Genomic DNA, 20,914 nt, shown 5'->3' with positions numbered 1-20,914 from the left:
GTAAAAGCGTTCCAAAATTATTACCGCATAAAGTAAAAACATGTCAGATTTGCAAAACGTGGCTTGGTCCTGAAGGTAAAAACTGGCTTGGTCTTGAAGGGGTTAAACAGTATTCAAGATCCCTGACAAGCAGAGAAAAGAGGAGGAAAAGGCAGCTCTTTAGCTTGGTGTTCTTAAAGGGGTTAACCAATTTCTCAAAAAACAAAACAAAAACACGTGTCGGGCCCCTCACAGGTAATATACTTACCCCGCTCCTGCTTCTCCCTGTACACAGATGAAAACATCCGGTGTCGGGGGGAGCAGCCGCCAATGGCAGGCGGGGATGAGCCTCCCTAGCGTCACCCACGATTCTAGGGAGGCTAGTCCCCCCCCGACAATGGAAGTTTTCATCCGTGTACAGGGAGAAGCAGCAGCGGCAGTGTGGGGACCAGGAGTGGCGCAAGTATATGCTACTTTCACACTGGCGTTTTGGCTTTCCGTTTGTGAGATCCGTTTCAGGGCTCTCACAAGCGGTCCAAAATGGATCAGTTTTGCCCTAATGCATTCTCAATGGATCTGCACCAAACGCGAGTGTGAAAGTAGCCCTACCTGTGAGGGGCTCGGCACGTGTTTTTTTTCTTTTTCTTTTATTGGATAACCCCTTTAAGTAACTTGTCCTGCTTTGTGATTAGGACAGGTTTTGGGTGTACTAACAGGACGGCGGCTATTTTATTTCTAGCCAAAATGAGCCATTATAACTAATGAAAGTTATTTGGGAATATATTTGTAATAAAGTCATATTTAAAGTGTTTTCATTTTTGTAATTTCTGGATAACCCCTTTAAGTCACAAATCGTTTCTGGCAGCTGTAAATTACTTTTAAGTGACAAGATGACAAGAGCTTCTTCAGAGTTCTTTACAGTACCAAAAACATCAAGTGGAGCTGTCCTCACCTGGTGTCCAACGGAAGTGCTCAACATGGCACAGGTGCAGAAGTACAGAACATGTAATACTAGACTGTGTTATAGAGAGGCTCTAGGAAACCAATTAGTGCATGCAGCAGTTTTACCAGTGAAATGCCTATGCTGATCAACCGGATCATGCAGCAGATTGGCAGCATGGTGTCAAGTGACAAAAGCCCAGAGAAGACCCTTGTATTTTGAAAGTACTGTTTCCTGAATCCACTGTAACTCGAGGAACCGCTGTAATTATCCTTGAAAATGAATAAAATCCACATAAACCAAATATATCTTTATTATAAAACTCTCACAAGGTGCGCCCGAGTCCATTGCTGACATTCGTCTCTCCCCTAGAAAATTAAACAAATGACTGGGATTGGCAGCAATCTTTATCACTGGGATGCCAATGTCATAGGGTGGAATCTATCAATTATAGTTGACCAGTCCTTTGTTACAAATGCAGACGATCCAGGCGGAAGTTCTCAGAAGGATGAGGACCTGGCTCTGTCACCGTCACTCTCCGATGGACCAGATATATTCATTAATGGTGACTACCATGGGGAACACTAAGTGGAGCTTGTCTTTCTGCCACCAGACAAGTTTAGTTACATGAGACGGTTTCGAGAATTTACAGATTCATCTTTTCATAGACTCATTAGCTTTTGTAATATAATGATTGCTAGCAATCCTGCCCCTACAGCCAAATAGCAGCTGAAATATGCAGCACACTTCCTACAAGTCTATACAGAAGTCTTCAGAAACAAACAGGACATGTAGGCTTTGTAGGCCACATCTTTCTAGACTACTATACATCTTCTCTGCTTCCAATGTGACAATGACATTCAACACCAACTAGTATTAGATTAGTTAAGACTAAAGGTCATGTAAAAGAAGCCTATTTCCTAAATTGGGTTTAGATGTTCGCCTGGGCTGCTTCTCTGTCATGAAAGTATCTTCTCTGTTCTTCTACTCCATATTGCAAAAGGGAAAGGTCTACGCCCTCCATGCAGGTCAATAAGCGAGCACATAGCACAAGAGGCCCCTCTGGAAGACAAAAGTGACAGCGACATGGTTAGCTCGGAAGGGATTTAAAGTTGAAAATGATAATTACACTCACTGGTAATTAGATTTTCAATGACAGCACCAGGACAGAGGGTCCACCTCCCAAGACAGGAAACCCGCAGATAAATCCAAAAAAAAAGGAGGCGCCTCTCCCTCATTCAGTACTTTCCTGAGTACAGAGATCATCTTCCAATTCCATCCATATTCTCCACAGGAATCGACCCGCTTCTGTTTTGCTTGTATGTCTATCTTCCTTTCGTCTTTTTTTCTTTCTGCATACTCAGTGAGACCATAACCAAGAACTCATCACCAACACCATAAAAATACAAGGTGGGAATTAAAAGGGTGTGGTCATCGACTCTGGAAAATCAAAATTACCAGTGAGTGTAATTATCATTTATTCCATCGACATTCCAGAGAAGTGAGTTTAGGGAGGGACCACCACTTGTAAGACCTTATGACCAAAAGAAAGTTCAGAAGCCGCAGAAAGATCCAATCTATAGTGTCTATAGAAAGTCAGTGCAGGTGTCCATGTAGCTGCTTTGCAAATGTCTTGAATAGAAGCTTCTGCTCTCTCTGGCCATGAAATGGAGACTGCCCATCCACTCCGAGGGTACGGGATTCTGCATGGAAACATAAGCTAAGCATATAGCCTGTTTAATCCACTTGGCTGAGGTTCCCTTATTAGCAAATCTACCCCTGTTCAGACCTGAAAATTGTACAAATAAAGAGGAGGTTCTTCTCCATACTTTTGTAGCCTCTAAATAGGCCAACACACCCCTAACGTCTAAACAATTATATTCCATCTCCTGTGGCCCCCTTGATGGTTCAGATATGCTACTGCAGAACCATTGTCTGATAACACTCTTAAGTGATGGTTCTGAAGTAGGGGAAGGATACACTGCAGGGCCTGAACTACTGCCATCAGTTCCCTCATATTTGAAGAGCTTTCCAAGATCGATCCTTGTCATGACGACTGAAAACATAACATCTTGGACCGAACAAACTTCCTTAGGATCTTCAATGTTCATAGTTGCTCTAATCGTTTTCAGAAGTTGGTCCACATCCTGAATGGGAAAATATGGTTTTCCACCCTTTTCTTCATCAGAAGAGGATTCCGAAGGAACTTCTCCACTTTCTAACCACACAATTCTTTTTCAGAACTAGAAATATGAATAATGTAGTGCAGAGGAAGAGTTCTCTCTGGAGTCCCTATGTCTGTGATGATGATGCTCCCTCTTGGACTTTAGGGCACTACTGAGTTCTTGAATAAATTGGCCTTAATGGGAGGAAATGCTCAGAACCCCAAATACTGTAGCGTATTTATAACTGGGGGAGCAAAACCTCCACATGTGATCCGCAGCAAAAAATGCATACAATGGAGGATGCCAGCAGCGGACCACATGTGCCACAAAAACTCCTACACAAGATGGAATAATGTGTGGATAAAACTATGAGAATAAATAAATAAATCAATGCAAAGGGGCACTACAAAATATGCAATTGAAAACATAAGGCTAAACCCTCACATAGGGATAAGCCCTCCGCTGCCGGCATCCTCCATTGTATGCATTTTTTGCTGCGGATCACATGTGGAGGTTTTGCTCCCCCAGTTATAAATAAGCTACAGTATTTGGGGTTCTGAGCATTTCCTCCCATTAAGGCCACTTTATTCAGTGATTTGTCTTTATATCTATGGAATGTGCAATTTTTTATTTATCTCTGGTAACATTCTGGTGCACCTGGTAGCCTGTGTCACACTAGCCTGTTATAGGTGGGGCTCACAGCCTCCTCCCATTGTATTTGGGATCTTACCTTGGAGGTTTGTGGAAGCTTGGCTGTGAGTCGGACCTTAGCACCTATCATACAGTGTTCACACACTAGAGGTAGGTCCTGTGCCAACTGAGATACATTGACGGGGTGCGTGGGCTGATATGTTCTTGACCGGAATATATTGGCTAAAGTCTCATTTTAACATCTAGCGTGAGGGTTTAGCCTTATGTTTTCAATTGCATATTTTGCAGTGCACCTTTGCAGTGATTCACTACCGAATTCTTCCCCAATCTTTTCCTGCATACATTTTACAAACAATTTGACATAAGATAGGGCTAATTTGGCTTTACACAGGCCACTTTCTTTGTGCTGCATCTTTGTTGCCGCTTATTAGGCTTATCCTGAAATATCGAAACCGTAAGCCCCCTTCTGCTCAACAGTACCATCAGCAACCCATACCCTCCAACCATACCGTAGGTGCCAGGGTAGCTGGGTCCGTTTGAGCTTCACCAGAGCTGCCCAGCAAGGATCTTGAGGCTGACTGATTGGGCTTCTTGGTCCTCCTCACACCATCTTGTGACATCACGCGGACTCGTCACTTCCGGTCTCTCTTTCTGAGCCTAGCGGAAACCAGAGCGCACAAATGCTTCCTGGTCCCCAGCCTTGCAATACTATGATGTCATTTTCCACCTCAAGATCTCCCACTCCTATGGAGATGTTTGCAGTTTCAAACTGTAAGTCCACTGTTACCCCATCTTCTGCACTGTCAACTTCAGGGTGTGTGGAGCAGGGAACTCACCAGGCGCACACCCCAGCCCAGCCAAACAGGGAGAAAATACTCCCCATTCATCCTTGCTGCTGGAACTACTCAGCAGGTGTCCTCTCCTAGGCCAAGAAACCACTAAATGAGGGAGAGGCTCCTCCATTTTTTTTTAGGTATGCAGGTTTCCTGTCCCGGGAGGCAGCCCCCTCTCCTGGTGCTGTCATAGGACGATGGGAAAAAGTTAATTTAAAGGCCACATCATTTCAACTCACCATCCACGGAGTCCAGCTCTCCCAGAGCTAGGTAGTATGATCCAAGTTGAGCTGAAAAGGGCTCCACAAACCGCGTGTTCAAGCGAAGCTTATGATGAGCTGCAGAGTGATGTGCTGTGAGCAACGCCTCCGACCTAGCCGAATCATAGCTGCCGAGTCTGTGTATAGAAAGACACAGTTAAACCAATATGGCTGCTTTTACATTGCGTTTTGCAGGTTCCCTTCAACATGTATTTCAGGAAATTTCTGATACATACATCAGACGTATTCATGGGTTTTACTTTTTTGTTTTCTATATGGAATAGCTCAGTAAAAAAAGTATACCGTGTAGTATATGTTTTTTTTAAAAGTGGTTTTGCCAAATTTAGAAGTTATCCCCTATCAGCAGTAAAGGGAATAAAGAACTGATCAATGGTGGTCCAACTGCTGGAACCCTCACCGATCATGAAAACGAGGGTCCCATTCCTCTAAGCTGATAGAGCGGTCCCAGACAAAAATAGCTGAGTGCGGTACTTTCCTATCTCCCGTAGTCCTATATAGAATAAATGAAGCATGCTCAACCTGCCGCTCTATCAGACTGGTGAAACGGGACCCTTGTTCTCGGGATCGGGTTCCAGCAGTCAGAACCATAATTTCTAAACTTGTCACAACCCCCTTAATATATACAGTGGCATCTACTGTCAGCATTCACTGAGAAATACTCTTAACATACACCTCCGATGGATACTGCAAGACCTAGTGTGAATGCAGCCTGACAACCCAGTAACTTTATTCAGCACCAACTACAGCATACCATACAAAGCTGTATAAGTTCAGACTGTGCATCTGCATATTATGGTATACATGAGCCCCTTAGAAATCCGAGTGAATTCTGCACCGACTTCGTTAACATTTTTCTGTGCCATTAGTTAGCCCTTTGTTGTATTAGATTCCCATTTTAGTCCATTCTATAGTCAACCATGTTACTGTAGTCTAATGAATTCTGATAAAAAAAATAATAATACATATATTGACACCTGACAGATCCCATTAAATTCAGTAAAACCTTGGGCATGGAACCTGGCAGAAAGATTAATTATTTTTTTTTACAGCCAGCTGGGAGCAGTAACACATTCAACATACAAAAGAAAATGGTGGTCATTTAACAATCTGAAATCCGTCTAAATTAGGCGTATTTCAGGCGCAGAGTACGGTGCAACGGTTAGTTGCGCCGCCGCTATCTGCGACTACTCCCCGCCAGTCTAAAAAAGTGGTAGTGGCTTGAGTAGGGAAGGGGGCTGTCTTACATTTATGACTGGCGGAGGATCCACCGAAGTTAATGAGAGGCCTGGGCCTCTTCATAACTTCAGCGGATCGACCGCCTGCTTAGGGGTTTGTTAAGACCGTCTTAAACGCAGGTTTAATAAATGTGCTCCAATGATAAAATTGGAATAGGACCCCCCATTCAACTTCTATACCTAATCATCTTAAACTACGCATTCAAGTCTCATCCTAATTAGATCAGTTGAACTCTCTACCCCATTAGATACAACATGCGTGAACAGATTGCAAGTACCTAGTGGTCTTCCTAGAGAGCATACTGCCTGTAACGGATCTCCTGGCATCCCGACCGGGTACCTCCGTCGATGGATGCTCCTAGTGCTTCCCGAGGACTCCAAGCACTCCACTCGACACCATAACCGCCACAGACCCCACAAACCGCCGAAGCTTGGTTGAGGTCTCGCCGTCTCCTACCCACCCTGGACCTACGACAAGGCTCCAGTGGGTGAACCTCTCCTAAATCCAGAGAGCAGGAACAGCTCTTACAAGAGCTGTAGTTATAGCCAGGGGAGTATAGCAAATCTTCAGCGTATAGCAATCCCCAGTGTCGATCAGTTACCCAAACACCAGCCTCAAAATCATGAAGGGTAAAACAGGAACTCCCTTTATTGAAGATCAACTCAGTATATATACAGTTCAAGAAGTCTAAAATCATAACGCAATCAACCATTAACAACATGCAAACAGACATCTTCACCCCCTCCATAATGAATGAATAGGAAGAGAGGAGACACATGTGATGGGATTACCTCCTGAGTGTATCATAGGGTGATCTACTCATCTAGGAGTCGGCTGCTATTATAATCAACTATCTTAATCCCATCACTAACACAATCAGTGGGAGTCTCAGTGCAGAGTTAACCCTTTTTGTGTTGCTGAATCCCCACCATGCCTTTTTAATGGACAATAGGAAATATATGGCATATAAATTACAAACCTAAATCAGGGTTCATAGTTCCTTGTAACCCCAAAAGGTCTTAGGGGGTCTCCATAGTTCTCGGTCCATAGTCTGTAGGAAGGAGGCTGGCCCTCAGGCTTCTCCAGCAGCCCCAGTGACGGTTCAGTCTGTCACACTGCCAACCTCTGATAATCACTACACAGCCTCCATTTGTCCTGTCCAGTCTAATTCAAGGTCCCTCATATAAGTAAGTGCCAACCCCACCTTTGGAATTTAGTGTCTTGCATAAAAGGTGCCATTAGACATATTTTTTTAAACTGTGATTATTAACATTTTCACACTTACATCATGTCAGATACATCCTGGAGTGTAGAACAGTGATGCAGAGGATTACCCAATGACCCCCAAGCCAAGAATCACCCTAAAGCAGTGATGGCGAACCTTTTTGAGACTGAATGCCCAAACTCCAACTCAAAACCCACTTATTTATCGCAAAGTGCCAACACGGCAATGTAACCTGAATACCAATATAGTATATCTTCCATGTAATTAGAGTGAATGGGGCCGGAGCGGACTTCCGTTGGCAGAGTGGATTTGCGGTAACACGGATCCGGCAGGCTGTTCCCCCGCCGGAACATCCTGTCGAAAAAGGTTACAACAAGTGTGAAAGTAGCCTAATAGTAATAGCTGCTCTACCAACCCTTACCTTCCACAAGCTGAAAAAGAAATGCCATCATGGATTCTAAGAGTCGAATCGTACAGCCATCCACAGCCCCACATTTTGCCAAGAAACCTGCTGACGCAGACATCAAGTGGATTGGTAGGCCCCCACCTATCTAAAGAAGCGGGTGTCCTCCTAGTCTATGTTGGCCTGGTATACGTTAGCATGCCATTTTTTTATGCTGCACTGTTCTATATGGAGGCAAGCAGTAAATCTGTAGTAATAATCTGGGTCAGTATATGTAATATATGTAAAAAAAAATAAAAAATTAAATTTCAACCTTCCAAACGTCCTCACAGTGGATCCAGCTGGCACGTTTCCAGAGCTGATCTCCCACAGATAATGATACTGCGCTGGAGCTGGGAGCATCCTTGTCATGGACAGGGTGATAGCCTGCAAAACAACAGGACAGTCATATATCCATCGGAATGATTTGTGAGAGAGCCATCTGTCGCTTCTTCACACATCTGTAGAATTCAACATTTCAGGTGAGCCATATTGAGCAGTATATCTAATGTTTTGAATCTAATTTATCCAAAGCCCAAAGAGTGGTAGATAGCAGTTCTAGGTCTGTCTCTTTGGACAGGGTTCTCCGGGCTTTTAATATTGATGACCTACATCTCTACCTTTACATAACCTAGGTGGACTTTACACTCCCATGCTGGCGTCGATTTAGACAATTTTTTATGCCTAAAACAGGCGTAGAAAATGATAAATATGAGACAGGCCTGCCGGCCTGCCCTTTTCCCCGCCCACACCCCGTTACTTCTTTAGGCCTGGCATAAGCGGCAGAAAAGGGGAAAAAGTCGCAGAGCAAATAACCTTTGCGCCACAATCTGACAGAAATATGCCAAAGAATGGCGTATATGTGTTCGTAAATGACCACCAACATGCCTAAAAAATACAGCCATTACGATCAAACGTAATAAAACCTTGAAAAGTATCCTGGAGCCAAGTATATTACCGTCTGTGACCATAAAGGTGGATTGACACGGCCCAAATATCGAGAATAAATGTTCCTACGAATGATTGTTCCGGCCTGTCTAAAGGTGCCAAAGATCACCTGATGAATAAGAGAAAAGCTTGTTCATCGGGTGAAATGATCGGAGGTGGAGACACATCAATCATCGTTCCTGGGCAGCAGATCAGACTGTGCTGCCCAAGAGCAATGACTTTGTATGGGGACAAGCGATAGCTCGTTCTCATACTCTGGAGGTGATCGCTGCACGTAAATGCGCTTCACATCCACCATGAGCAGCCGACTGTCGAGAAGGAACGCTTTCTTCCTGACAATAGGCTGCTCCTCGGCCCGTCAAAACCCTCCTTGAAGGGGCATTCAGATTGGTTAAAGTTATACCACAGGATAGGGGATAGCTATCAGATCGGTGGGGGTCCTACCGCTGAGACCTCGACCCACTATGATAATGCGGGGCCCGGGGCCCCTACAGCTCTCCTAAAATGACCAGAGCGTCCAGTCGCACATGCATGCGACCGCTCCATTAATTTCTATGGGAGTTCTGGAGATAGTGGAGTGCTGTACTCGGCAACACTCAGAAATAAATGGAGTGGCTGCATGCATGTGTGACCTTCAGGGTGTAAGGGGTCCTGTTCTCGTGATCGAAGGGGGTCCCAGGAGAAGTACCCCCACCCATCTGATCGTTATCACCTATCCTGTGGATAAGGGATAATGTTAACCAACCAGAATACCTCTAAGTGAAATACGGACCAATTCTACCCCTGGGAATTTTAAAAGCGGGCGTACACTCTGTCTTTGTTATTCTAATATCTCACATAATATGGGCACTTTCACTTCTTATTGCTCTCCTTCGTCACTTATAGGCAGGACCGTTAAGACAATGCATTGCCGCATAAACACTGGTAGAATCAACATTACTAATGGGAAACAAATGCACAGTGCGTTGTGTCATTTCACATCATCATGAAGACCCTGCACTTTTAAGTCTCCCTATCATTGCGCATATTCCTGTTCATGTTAACAATCCCTTTGAATGGTGAATCCTATTGGATGGTTCAAATTACATATATACGCATCCCTTCATATATGTTGTTTTTTGGTTAATGCGCCCCCCCTTGGTTTTCTTTCTTTATACCCGTCTTAGCAGTGATGTAATTTCGTACAGACCTCTCTTTTGTGATATCACCACCTCTTGCTGGGTTAGTTCACAGTTTTTTTCGGTGTGCAACGTCTGTGCAGATCAGTTCTGATTATTGATCACGTCTGCTCTGCCTTGTTTTTTTACTTTCCCAGTGTTCCTATGAATTTCCAGCCTTTCCATCAGTTTGCATGTGTCGGAGGAGGGAGACCGCATGCCTCCGAAACGCATTGCACTTTTAGCTATTTTTTGTGTTTTATTGTTATACTACTTTTAGTTTAGTTTTATTAGAGCTACTGTCTTTTAAAGCTCTATGTGACAAAGTGACCCATGAAGTCGGAGTAATAAAGCAAGCTTTTGTGGTTGTGACTTGCCATTGTTCTGGCAACTGTGGGAAATACTTGAAAAGTGTGTAACCAATGTAAATGTGCCTGTTGTTGACCCTAGGCCACTCGGTGAAAAGGACAATGTGCAACCTGTAGAGGTGACCCTGAGTGATCCCGAGAGTTCTCCCATAGAAGTGTTTGCAGGAGAGGAAGACATTGCTGAAATTGGTCTCTCTGACTTGCGGTCTCCAAAGATAATTTTGGGACAGCTCAAGTCAGGGACCCCATGTTAAACCATGTCGGGGAGAGTGTAAAAGTATAAATGGGGTGCAACAAGAACCTGGGCATTAGAAAATATTCTCACACTCCTCATCGCCAACAGGTGATGGATCCAGCTCACTCACATGTGTTTGGCTTATGAAAAAAACAAGAACCATATTTTCAAAAGGTTTATTGGCCAGGTGTGCATGAGGTAAAAGATTGTGAATCTTGGCCAGAGTGCCAACTAAACAACCCTGTGTGAAATTTTAGGAGCCCCTTGGTACCTCTGCCAATCGCTGAAACTCCTTTTCAGAAGATTGCAATGGATCTGGAAGGTCCTCTAGTTAAATCAGCAAGAGATCACCAGCATATTCTAGTTGTCCTAAATTATGCTACACGCTACCTGGAAGCAATCTTTCTAAGAAACACTTCAACAAAATCCATTGCTAAAGAGTTGCTTTATATGTTTACCCAGACTTAGATCTCTGATCAGGAGACACCTTAATGAGATACTGATCAGGAGACACCCTCAATGTCCAAGGTTACTAGCGAGTTGTGTAAACTATTGAAAATCACGTATTTCAGTTTACCACCTACAAACACATGGTTTCGTAGAGACGTTCAATAAAAGCTACACTTAGAAAGGTGGTGGCACAGGATGGCCTTTTTCCTAAAATTTGCTCTACAGGTTTTTCTCCTTTTGAGTTCTTGTGTGGGCGACACCCTCAAGGTCTTTTAGATATTGTCAAAAAGACTTGGACACATGAAGCTACCCCACACAAAAGTGTTATCGAACACACTGCCCAAATGCTAGATGGAATAAAAAAAGTGATGCCCATTGTAAAGAAACACTTGCAGCAAGCCCATGAAAGTCAGTCCCGGGTTTACAATAGGTCTGCTCGAATTTGTACTTTCAGTGCTGGTGATGGAGTTTTGGTTCTTGCTCCCACGGTGGAAATTAAATTTCTGGGTAATTAGCAAGGACTTTATGAAATTATGAAGAGGGTTGGAGAAGCAAATTAGCGGGTGTATCAGCCAGGTAAAAGTAAGCCCTACCAAATCTATCATGTAAATCTAATCATGGAAAGACTGAGGTATGGATCAGTCAACAATACAGTGGATGGTGTCTCTAAGATAACAATACAGTGGATGGTGTCTCTAAGATAACAATACAGTGGATGGTGTCTCTGTGATAACAACAATATAGTGGATGGTGTCTCTGGGATAACAACAATACAGTGGATGGTGTCTCTGGGATAACAACAATAACTGGATTTTTGTACTCACCGTAAAATCCTTTTCTTGTAGGATACATTGGGGGACACAGCACCATGGGTATACGCCCAGCTTCCACTAGGAGGCTGACACTAGAAGTAAAAAGTGTTGGCTCCTCCTAACTGGGCTATACCCACTGCAGATGCAGGAGCACACCAGTAGGTAGAAAAGCAGTAGGAGCACAAGAAAAAAATGTAAGCCAACAAGTCCTAAACCAGAAAGGACCAACAGAAAACGTAACCAAAGAGGGTGGGATCTGTGTCTGCCAATGCATCCTACGAGAAAAGGATTTTACGGTAAGTACAAAAATCCAATTTTCTCTTGAATGCATTGGGGGACACAGCACCATGGGACGTCCTAAAGCAGTCCACAAGGGAGGGCAGCAATAAAAAAAAAAGCCATGCAACGCAACTAACTCACGGCTGCTTGTAGAACCATGCGACCCAAACTGGCATCAGCAGAAGCCACGGAGTGGATGTAATAAAATTTGGAAAACGTATGAACAGAGGCACAGGTGGCGGCCTTGCAGACCTGGGAAGCTGAGGCCTGATGTCTAACCGCCCAAGAAGCCACGACCACCCTAGTGGAATGAGTGGTCAAACGAAAGGGAGGAACACGACCCTTGGCAACATAAGCCTCCTTAACTGCTGACCTAATCCAACGGGATATGGTGGCCTTGGAAGCTTGTAGGCCCTTGCGAGAGCCCTCCGGGATCACAAAGAGGGAGACCGACCGGCAAAAGGGTTCAGTCAACCGAAGATAAAGGCGAAGTGCCCTAACAACATCCAAACGGTGAAGCGAACGCTCCCTAGGATGAGAGGGGTTAGGACAGAAGGACGGAAGGACAATCTCCTCATTAATGTGGAATGAGGACACCACCTTATGGAGGAAGGAAGGCACCGGACGCAGAACGACCTTATCCGGATGAAACACCAAGAAAGGGAATCTGCAAGAGAGCGCAGCAAGTTCAGAAACTCTGCGAATAGAAGTAAATCACCACAAGAAAGGTGACCTTAAACGAAACAAAGGAAAGAGAAATATACTGTAACGGCTCAAAGGGAGAGGCCTGAAGAGCGTCCAGAACAATGTTCAAGTCCCACGGTTCTACAGGAGGACGAAAAGGCGGAACGCAGTGAGCGACCCCCTGCAGAAAAGTTCTCACTTGACGGCGAGAAGCCAGGGGTTTCTGGAAAAGAACAGATAGGGCCGAAATCTGACCCTTGAAAGAGGCCAAACGAAGACCATTGTCAAACCCGACTGGAGGAAGGATAAGACCCTGGGAATGGACAGGTAGAGAGGGTGAAACTGAGCAGCCTCACACCAGGAAAAAAAAGTCTTCCAAGTACGATGATAAATTCTGGAAGACTGGGGCTTGCGTGCGTGGAGCATAGTCTTAATAACAGACTCCGAGAGACCGCGGAACCTCAGAACCGTGGCATCAACAGCCACACCGTTAAACGCAGCTGATGTAAATTCGGGTGAAGTAGCGGACCTTGGGAAAGGAGGTCGGGACGGAGAGGGATGCGCCACGGCGCATCTGTGAGTAGGAACAGAAGATCCGCGTCCCATGCTCGGCGAGGCCAGTCCGGGGCTACCAGAATCGCCGGAACCCGGGCCAACTTCAGGCGCTTGAGAACCCTGGGAAGGAGCGGAATTGGAGGAAAGAGGTAAACGAGACCGAACTGGGACCAAGGAAGGACCAGAGCATCCGAGGCCAGCGCCTGAGGGTCCCAAGACCTTGCGAAGTAACGCGGGACCTTGTGGTTGAGACGAGAGGCGAAAACATCTATGTCCAGCAAGCCCTGACACAGACGAAGAAACACCTCTGGGTGAAGAGACCACTCGCCCGGGTCGGGGCTTTGGCGACAGAGTCCGCCGCCCAATTGTCAACCCCAGGAATGTGGACTGTGAGGAGGACCGGAACGAAGGACTCCGCCCACCGAAGTATGCGGGATGCCTCTTCCATGAGCCTTCTTCCCCTGGTGCTCCCTGATGATTCAGGTACGCCACCGCAGTGGAGTTGTCCGTCTGGACACGGACTGGAAGACCGGAGAGAAGGTATGTCCAATGAGATAGAGCCAGAAAGATCGCCCTGAGCTCCAGAATATCGATGTGCAGGGAGGATTCCACTGCTGACCACAGGCCCTGAGCAGATAGGGACCCGAAGACAGCTCCCCAACCAGTCAGGCTGGCGTCCGTGGAGATCACCTGCCAACGAGGGGGGAAGAAAGGACTTGCCCAGAGATAGGGTGCGAGGTAGAAGCCACCAGCACAACTTCTTGCGGACAAGACAAGACGGGGAAGATGAACCAGACAGTCGAGGCCCGGCTGGGACTTGTTCCAGCTGGATAGGATTGCCAGCTGAAGAGGCCTGGAATGTAATTGCGCAATTGGGATCGCCTCGAAGGAGGCAACCATCCGGCCTAAAACCTGCATGCACGTCCGAAAAGGGTAGAGGGGACGGCTTGCGAAGGCGAACCACTGCATCTCGGAGAGCCACTACCTTGTCCTGGGGAAGGAACACTCGACAGAGGCGAGTGTCTAAGGTCATGCCCAAGAAATCCATTCTCTAGCGTGGAACCAGGAAGGACTTGGGGAAGTTGACCAACCACCCAAACTGAGACAGGACAGACAGGGTGATACGGAGGCTGGCCAGGTTGTCCTCCAGAGACGGAGCCTTCACCAACAGGTCGTCCAGGTACACAATCACTGCCACCCTCCGAGTGCGGAGGAGAGCGATTAGAGGGGCCAGGACCTTGGTAAAGACCCTTGGGGCAGTCGCTAAGCCGAAGGGCAGAGCCACAAATTGGAAATGCAGAGAACCCACCGCGAAGCGAAGGAACCGCTGATGGTCCACGGCAATGGGAATATGGAGGTATGTGTCCTGTATGTCGATGGACGACAAAAGTTCGCCCTCCTCCAGGGATGCAATCACCGACCTGAGCGACTCCATGCTGAAGTGTTGGGTCGGAACTAGGCGGTTGAGCGCCTTCAAATCCAGGATAGGACAGAGGGAGCAGTCCTTTTTGGGGACCGTAAAAAGATTTGAATAAAATCCCTGGAAGCATTCCGACTCGGGGACAGGAACGATCACTCCGAGGGACTGAAGGGAATGAATGGCCCGGAAAAAATCTGCTGCCTTTACGGGAGACTTGGGGGGGCATGACATGAAGAACCAACTTGCAGGATGAGTGGAAAACTCTATTCTGTAACCGGAGGAAATGATCTCCAGGCCCCATGCGTCGTCCACTCTTGCCCGCCACGACTCCTAGAAGTCGAGCAAGCGGCCCCCCACATGTGGTAAAGCGCAGTCAAGAGGTTTTTGCAGACTGGGGCTTTGAAGGCTTGGGGCGAGAATGCCAGGCAGGTCTGGCCTTGAACGAATGCTCCCCTCGACTTCTTGTCCGAGCGGGAGGAAGAGTCCCGAAAGGAGCGAAAATTTTTGGACCTTGAAGTCGCCAAAGGAGGGCGACGGCGGTTCTGGGGGAGGAGGGAGCTTTTTCCTCCCGTGGCCTCTGAAATAAGCTCCACCAGGCACTTCCCAAACAGCTTTAAGCCCCTGAAAGGGGAGAGAGATCAGCGCCTTTTTGGAAGCTACATCTGCCGTCCATGAACGGAGCCAGATCGTACGGCGGATGGCCACAGAGTTAGCAGCCGCCCTGCTAGATCGGCGAGCCGATTCCAGGGAGACATCACTCAGGTACCGGGAAGCCTGGAGAAGCTGAGAGGCAAGAATGGAAACCTCACCTGGAGCAGAATCCGGCAGCAAACTGAGAGCTGCTTGGCCCAGACCACGCTGGCTTTAGCATCCCAGGAGGCGGCAAAAGCAGGCTGAACAGCGGAGACTGCAGCTACAAAAACGGCCTTAGCCAAGGAATCAATCTTCTTGTCAGCGGGATCCGACAAGGAAGCCGCATCGGCCAAAGGAAGGGTGGTGGCCTTGGCCAAACGGGCCACCTGAGAATCAACCAGAGGTGGGACTGACCAGAGGTTCACGGATTCTGCACTGAAAGGAAACAGAGCTTCTGAATCCTTAGAGATCTGCAGGCGTTTATCAGGCTGACTCCACTCTTTGGCCAGGAGTGCGTCAAGGTCCAGGTGGTTAGGAAAAACCAACGCGGAAGGTCTGGAACGGCAGAAGGACACAGGGTCCTGAGAAGAGGAGGGAGTACCCTCCTGCACATTGAGAGTGTCTCTAACCGCCTTAATGAGGTCCTGCATGGCCGCAGATAAAGTAGAACTCTGCTCTGATACAGAATCGTAGTCAGAGGTGTCCCCAGGAACGGCGGAAGACATGACTTCGCCTATCTCAGACTTATCCAGGGAGTGACCAGAGGACGCTGAGGAGGAGCGGGACGCGGCTGAGATCACTCGAGGTCATTTACGGGACCTTCAGCAGCATGGTCCCTGTGAGGGGCAGAGACTGCCGCAATTTGAGCAGGCAAGGCAAGCGGTCCAGCGACTGCACCATGGACCGGGACAGGCTGGCAAGGTCACCTATGGCCTGGGACAGTGAGGCGGCCCAATCAGGAGGAACCGCTACCGCAGGGGGGGCCAGGGCGTCAGTAGGGGGCATGAGAGCAACGCACTGCACACAGAGCGAGTTAGGTTTCGGGGGAAAAACTTTAATGCACTTAGAGCAAGCATAGAAAGTAGGTACCCCAATAGGGACCCGGGCTTTAGGGTCTATACTAGCAGAGGACATGATGGCAAAAAGAAAAGAATTGTATAGCCGAGAAGCTATCCTACCAGGCCTCAGGTACTGTGCCCCACGATGCAGAAGAAGCAGCGAAGAAGATGCAGGAACAGTCTGAATGGCGATCCAGGCTTTGGCTGCAAAATGGAGAATCTTCTCCCTCAGCTCAGCTCACAGAAGAGACTGCCCCTTGAGAGGAAAAAACCCGCGCCAAGCAGCGATAGGAGCAGGCAAGGAGGTCCCTCCCAGAGTGAGGACCCAAGGCCCCCCTAATGTCCAGCACTGCGTCCCAGAGCCCCATGAGCAGACGCCCTGGCCAAGGTGAAGGATCAGAAGGCCCCAATTCCATGAGCCTCCTGGTCCAGAGGGGGAGAGGGGAGCTGTACTTACCCTCTGACGTCTTCAGGCGCAGCAGGATCACCCCATCAGCAGACTTAACACGGGGCCCGTGGGAATGCTGGCAATCCACTGCGGCGGCAGTAATGGGGACTGGGTGACCAGCGGTACCGAAGTACGCGCCCGCAGAGGGTGCAACTAAAGTGGAAGCCCACGATGAAGCACCCCCTGCAGCAGGAGAAAGACCTGCATAAAGAAAAGAAAGAAAAAATAAAACAAAATAGCAGCAAGACCTGCAGGAAAAAAGCAGGTCATGTCTGCCTTCTAATAAGCTTAAAGGGAACCTGTCACCGGGATTTTGTGTATAGAGCTGAGGACATGGGTTGCTAGATGGCCGGTAGAACATCCGCAATATCCAGTCCCCATAGCTCTGTGTGCTTTTATTGTGAAAAAAAAAAAAAATGATTTGATACATATGCAATTTAACCTGAGATGAGTCCTGTCCTTGACTCATCTCAGGGACAGGACTCATCGCAGGTTAATTAGCTAGCAAAACGCAAGTTTTTTGTTTGTTTTTTAAAGCCCGAAGAGCGTGCTTTCTTCACCTGTGCAACAAAATCATGCAGCGTGCCACACAAAAAATGTACACTGGGTTGCGGTCTATCGCAGGCCCTCTCCAACAGGAGACTGGGACAAGTGGCAACCCTCAGCCAAGGCCGAGGGTACGTCCATCTGTGCTCCAGGCTTTCGCCTCGGCTCCCACCCAGGAGCTTCAACAAGGTCTGGACTCTACCCGGAGGGAGAGCCCAAGGGGATTTGCAGGGGCGTGAGGAACCAATATGGCCACCCCCCCCCCCCCATACCTCAGGGTGGGTTGCCTGTAAGGCCGCCGCAACCTCGAACATTCAGTGACAAACAAACGTGTAAAATGCACACAGTGAAAACACAAAAATAAATAAGTGAAAGTGTGTCGGTTACGGAGTGGACATTCGGCCGGAATCATAAAAATTCCTCATCTTGTCAAGGCCGAAGCCGAGCAAAGAGGTGCGTGCTAAAATTGTGAAGGAAAAGAAGTGCTGTGCAAATGTGCCATACTCAGTGGGCACGGACACCCTGTGAGTTTAGGCACCCCAGGGTCATCACTCCTGGGGCACTTTGCTCTTCGGGCTTCCAACACTCCGCCTCCTGGCTTCGATCCAGAAGAGCCAAGGCCGTCTCGCACAGGGCCTCGCCATACCCTGCGCTGTACACCTGGGGTTACTGTTTAGTGGTTCTCAATTCCGCTCAACATCCATGGTTCCCCATGAATGGAGTACAGTCCCAGGAGCGAGCTCGACTGGGTCTGAAGAACAGATACAAAACGCTAGTTCATTGGGTGATCCTGTAGCTCGTGCAGGGACCACTGATAATGGCTTCTGAGCAGCAGAGGGGATCACTATAGCGATTCCTCGTCCTTGTACAGTGAAGGAGATCGCTTCATGTAAATGCACGTTTTTTTTCACTGAGCGAGCAGCCTACTGTTGGGAAGGAACAATCGTCCACTCAGTTGGCCCGTCTAAACGGGATCAATAACCTCTCGCACTCCAGCTGTTGTGAAACTACATCTCCCAGAATGCTCCATTCAATGGGATTTCTTAGAACAGCTGAGCAAGAGTGCATGCTGGGAGTTGCAGTTTCACAGCAGCTGGAGAGCCAAAGGTTGCTGACGCCTGGTCTGACCTAGGTCCATGTCTAAGGGTATGGCTACACTGGCCGTGCATTACGTGTGACATGTGCCGCGCCTCCCCCCTATTGATTTCTATGGGATCACTGCGATGACCCTTTGACTCTGGCCATGACCAGTGTCGCTGTTCCCTTAGGCCTCATGCACACGGCCGTGTTTCGCGGCCGAGAGTGGTCCGTGGTAACACGGCCTGGATTCCTGTTGAGAGCAGGAGCGAACGGCGTCAATGGTTGCTATGACGCCGTGCGCTTCATGCCGCCGCTGCACTACAGTTATACACTATAGGAGTGTATTACTATAGTGCAGCGGCGGCATGAAGCGCACAGCGTCATAGCAACCAATGACGCCGTGCGCTCCTGCTCTCAACAGGAATCCAGGCAGTGTTACCACGGACCGCTCTCGGCCGTGTGCATCAGGCCTTATTCATGGTAAGAGAAGTCAGAACGTAGGAAGGCCGGGTGTGTCCTTACTTCATTCAGTCACTAATCACCAGAGTGGGGATATGCTCTCCGGGACTTCAGAGGATGAGGTCTCTGATCCTGGGATAAACCGCTGGATGTCCCGTTTGGGATGCTGGGCGTTAGGAGATCTGTGTATAGAGGCCAGACGGGCGAGGATTTAATCTTGCATCCTTAATGTTTGGCTGGTTGTGTCCTGAGGCTGGACCCTGCTGGAGTGACCTGTGGCAAAAAGTGTCCGTCTACCCCTGGAGGCAGTGGTCCCCGAACTAATCCTGTGACCATATATATATTTCCTCTGTATACAGATACACCAAGACAATTAGGAGGTAAACGTCTCTGAACACTTCCCCTAACAGGGGGAACTCTGCCTCGCACTTTATTGGGAGAGGGGCATGCTCTGTCTCATGCCATTTATCAGGATGGCAAAAAACAAGATGGCTGCACACCATTATACATACAAACAATAGAGTTGGGGGTCATTCTAAATAAAAGTGGTATGATACCTACTATAAATGAGTCAATGGAAGCTCTTAGCGCACATATCTGATCAAACGTGTGTCGGTCCCATCTACCAGGCGTCAAGGTGGCTTCCGCAGATGGGTCCCTAACACTAGTATACTGCCTCTCTTTGGACTTACCTAAGCCTACAATATTCAGGGCAGTGTAGGAACCAGCTCCATACGTACTCTGCTCAGAAGTCCCAGGTAGATGGGTTCAGTCTAAAAGAGGCGCTACCCTCAATATATACTACAAGAGAATCTAGACTAGAACCTTCAGAATCACAGGTGCATATCCATGAAGCAAACAGAATTACAAAAAACAAGATGGCTGCACACCATTATACAAACGATAGGATTTGTATGTATAATGGTGTGCAGCCATTTTCTTTTTATAATCATGTTTGCTTCATGGATATGCACCTGTGATTCTGAAGGTTCTAGTCTAGATTCTCTTGTAATTTATCAGGATGGGGCATGCTCTGTCAGATGTGGTTTATTGGGAGGGGGCACTCTCCGCCTCGTGCCGTTTATTGGGAGGGGGCAGTCTCCGCCTCGTGCCGTTTATTGGGAGGGGGCACTCTCCGCCTCGTGCCGTTTATTGGGAGGGGGCACTCTCCGCCTCGTGCCGTTTATTGGGAGGGGGCACTCTCCGCCTCGTGCCGTTTATTGGGAGGGGGCACTCTCCGCCTCGTGCCGTTTATTGGGAGGGGGCACTCTCCGCCTGGCGCCGTTTATTGGGAGGGGGCACTCTCCGCCTGGCGCCGTTTATTGGGAGGGGGCACTCTCCGCCTGGCGCCGTTTATTGGGAGGGGGCACTCTCCGCCTGGCGCCGTTTATTGGGAGGGGGCACTCTCCGCCTGGCGCCGTTTATTGGGAGGGGGCACTCTCCGCCTGGCGCCGTTTATGGGGGGGGGGCACTCTCCGCCTGGCGCCGTTTATTGGGAGGGGGCACTCTCCGCCTGGCGCCGTTTATTGGGAGGGGGCACTCTCCGCCTGGCGCCGTTTATTGGGAGGGGGCACTCTCCGCCTGGCGCCGTTTATTGGGAGGGGGCACTCTCCGCCTGGCACCGTTTATTGGGAGGGGGGCACTCTCCGCCTGGCACCGTTTATTGGGAGGGGGCACTCTCCGCCTGGCACCGTTTATTGGGAGGGGGCACTCTCCGCCTGGCGCCGTTTATTGGGAGGGGGCACTATTTAATAGCCTGTATATATCAGTTGTATTGGATTATCTAATAATTACCTTCACTCCCTAGACTAGAAGACCTGAGCCATGAGCTAATACTCACTACAGACAAGAACCAGGACTGGCTCCACACCCCTCCACCTCCTGAACCTCATGCACTGCTCCTGTTTTCTTTGGCAGCCATCTTCCCGTAGACCTCGTACACTCCGCACCGTCCTGCGTGCTGTCAGAGCTCGCTCATGCCAAGACAGAAAACTTTCCAGCGCCAGGACGTCGTGTACGTCGCCCCGAGC

General features: G+C 48.2%; 1 protein-coding gene across 1 annotated transcript; it reads right to left on the bottom strand.

Moving 5' to 3' along the window:
- Positions 1 to 1,214: 1,214 nt before the first annotated feature.
- On the bottom strand, positions 1,215 to 20,867 carry TEN1 (TEN1 subunit of CST complex). Its single transcript, XM_040438770.1, has 4 exons — positions 20,725 to 20,867; positions 8,027 to 8,139; positions 4,808 to 4,965; positions 1,215 to 1,981 (listed from the first exon to the last, which is right to left on the bottom strand). The coding sequence occupies exons 2-4, from the start codon at positions 8,122 to 8,124 to the stop codon at positions 1,851 to 1,853; spliced, it is 387 nt and encodes a 128-aa protein (XP_040294704.1). The 5' UTR covers positions 8,125 to 8,139; positions 20,725 to 20,867; the 3' UTR covers positions 1,215 to 1,850.
- Positions 20,868 to 20,914: the final 47 nt, after the last annotated feature.

The sequence above is a fragment of the Bufo bufo genome, chromosome 6 (assembly GCF_905171765.1).
Source record: "Bufo bufo chromosome 6, aBufBuf1.1, whole genome shotgun sequence".
Taxonomy (NCBI): domain Eukaryota; kingdom Metazoa; phylum Chordata; class Amphibia; order Anura; family Bufonidae; genus Bufo; species Bufo bufo.
The sequence above is the reverse complement of the archived record's forward strand: the minus strand, read 5'-3'. Positions and strand labels throughout refer to the sequence as shown.

Bases quoted from the DNA above. Each gene is read 5' to 3' on its own strand.
- TEN1 (XM_040438770.1), bottom strand. From the start codon at position 8,124: ATGACAAGGATGCTCCCAGCTCCAGCGCAGTATCATTATCTGTGGGAG. The intron at 4,966-8,026 runs GTTGAAATTTAA...TTCTATACACAG, and splicing joins ACTGTGAGGACGTTTGGAAG to ACTCGGCAGCTATGATTCGG. The intron at 1,982-4,807 runs GTGAGTTGAAAT...TTTGTCTTCCAG, and splicing joins AGAGCTGGACTCCGTGGATG to AGGGGCCTCTTGTGCTATGT.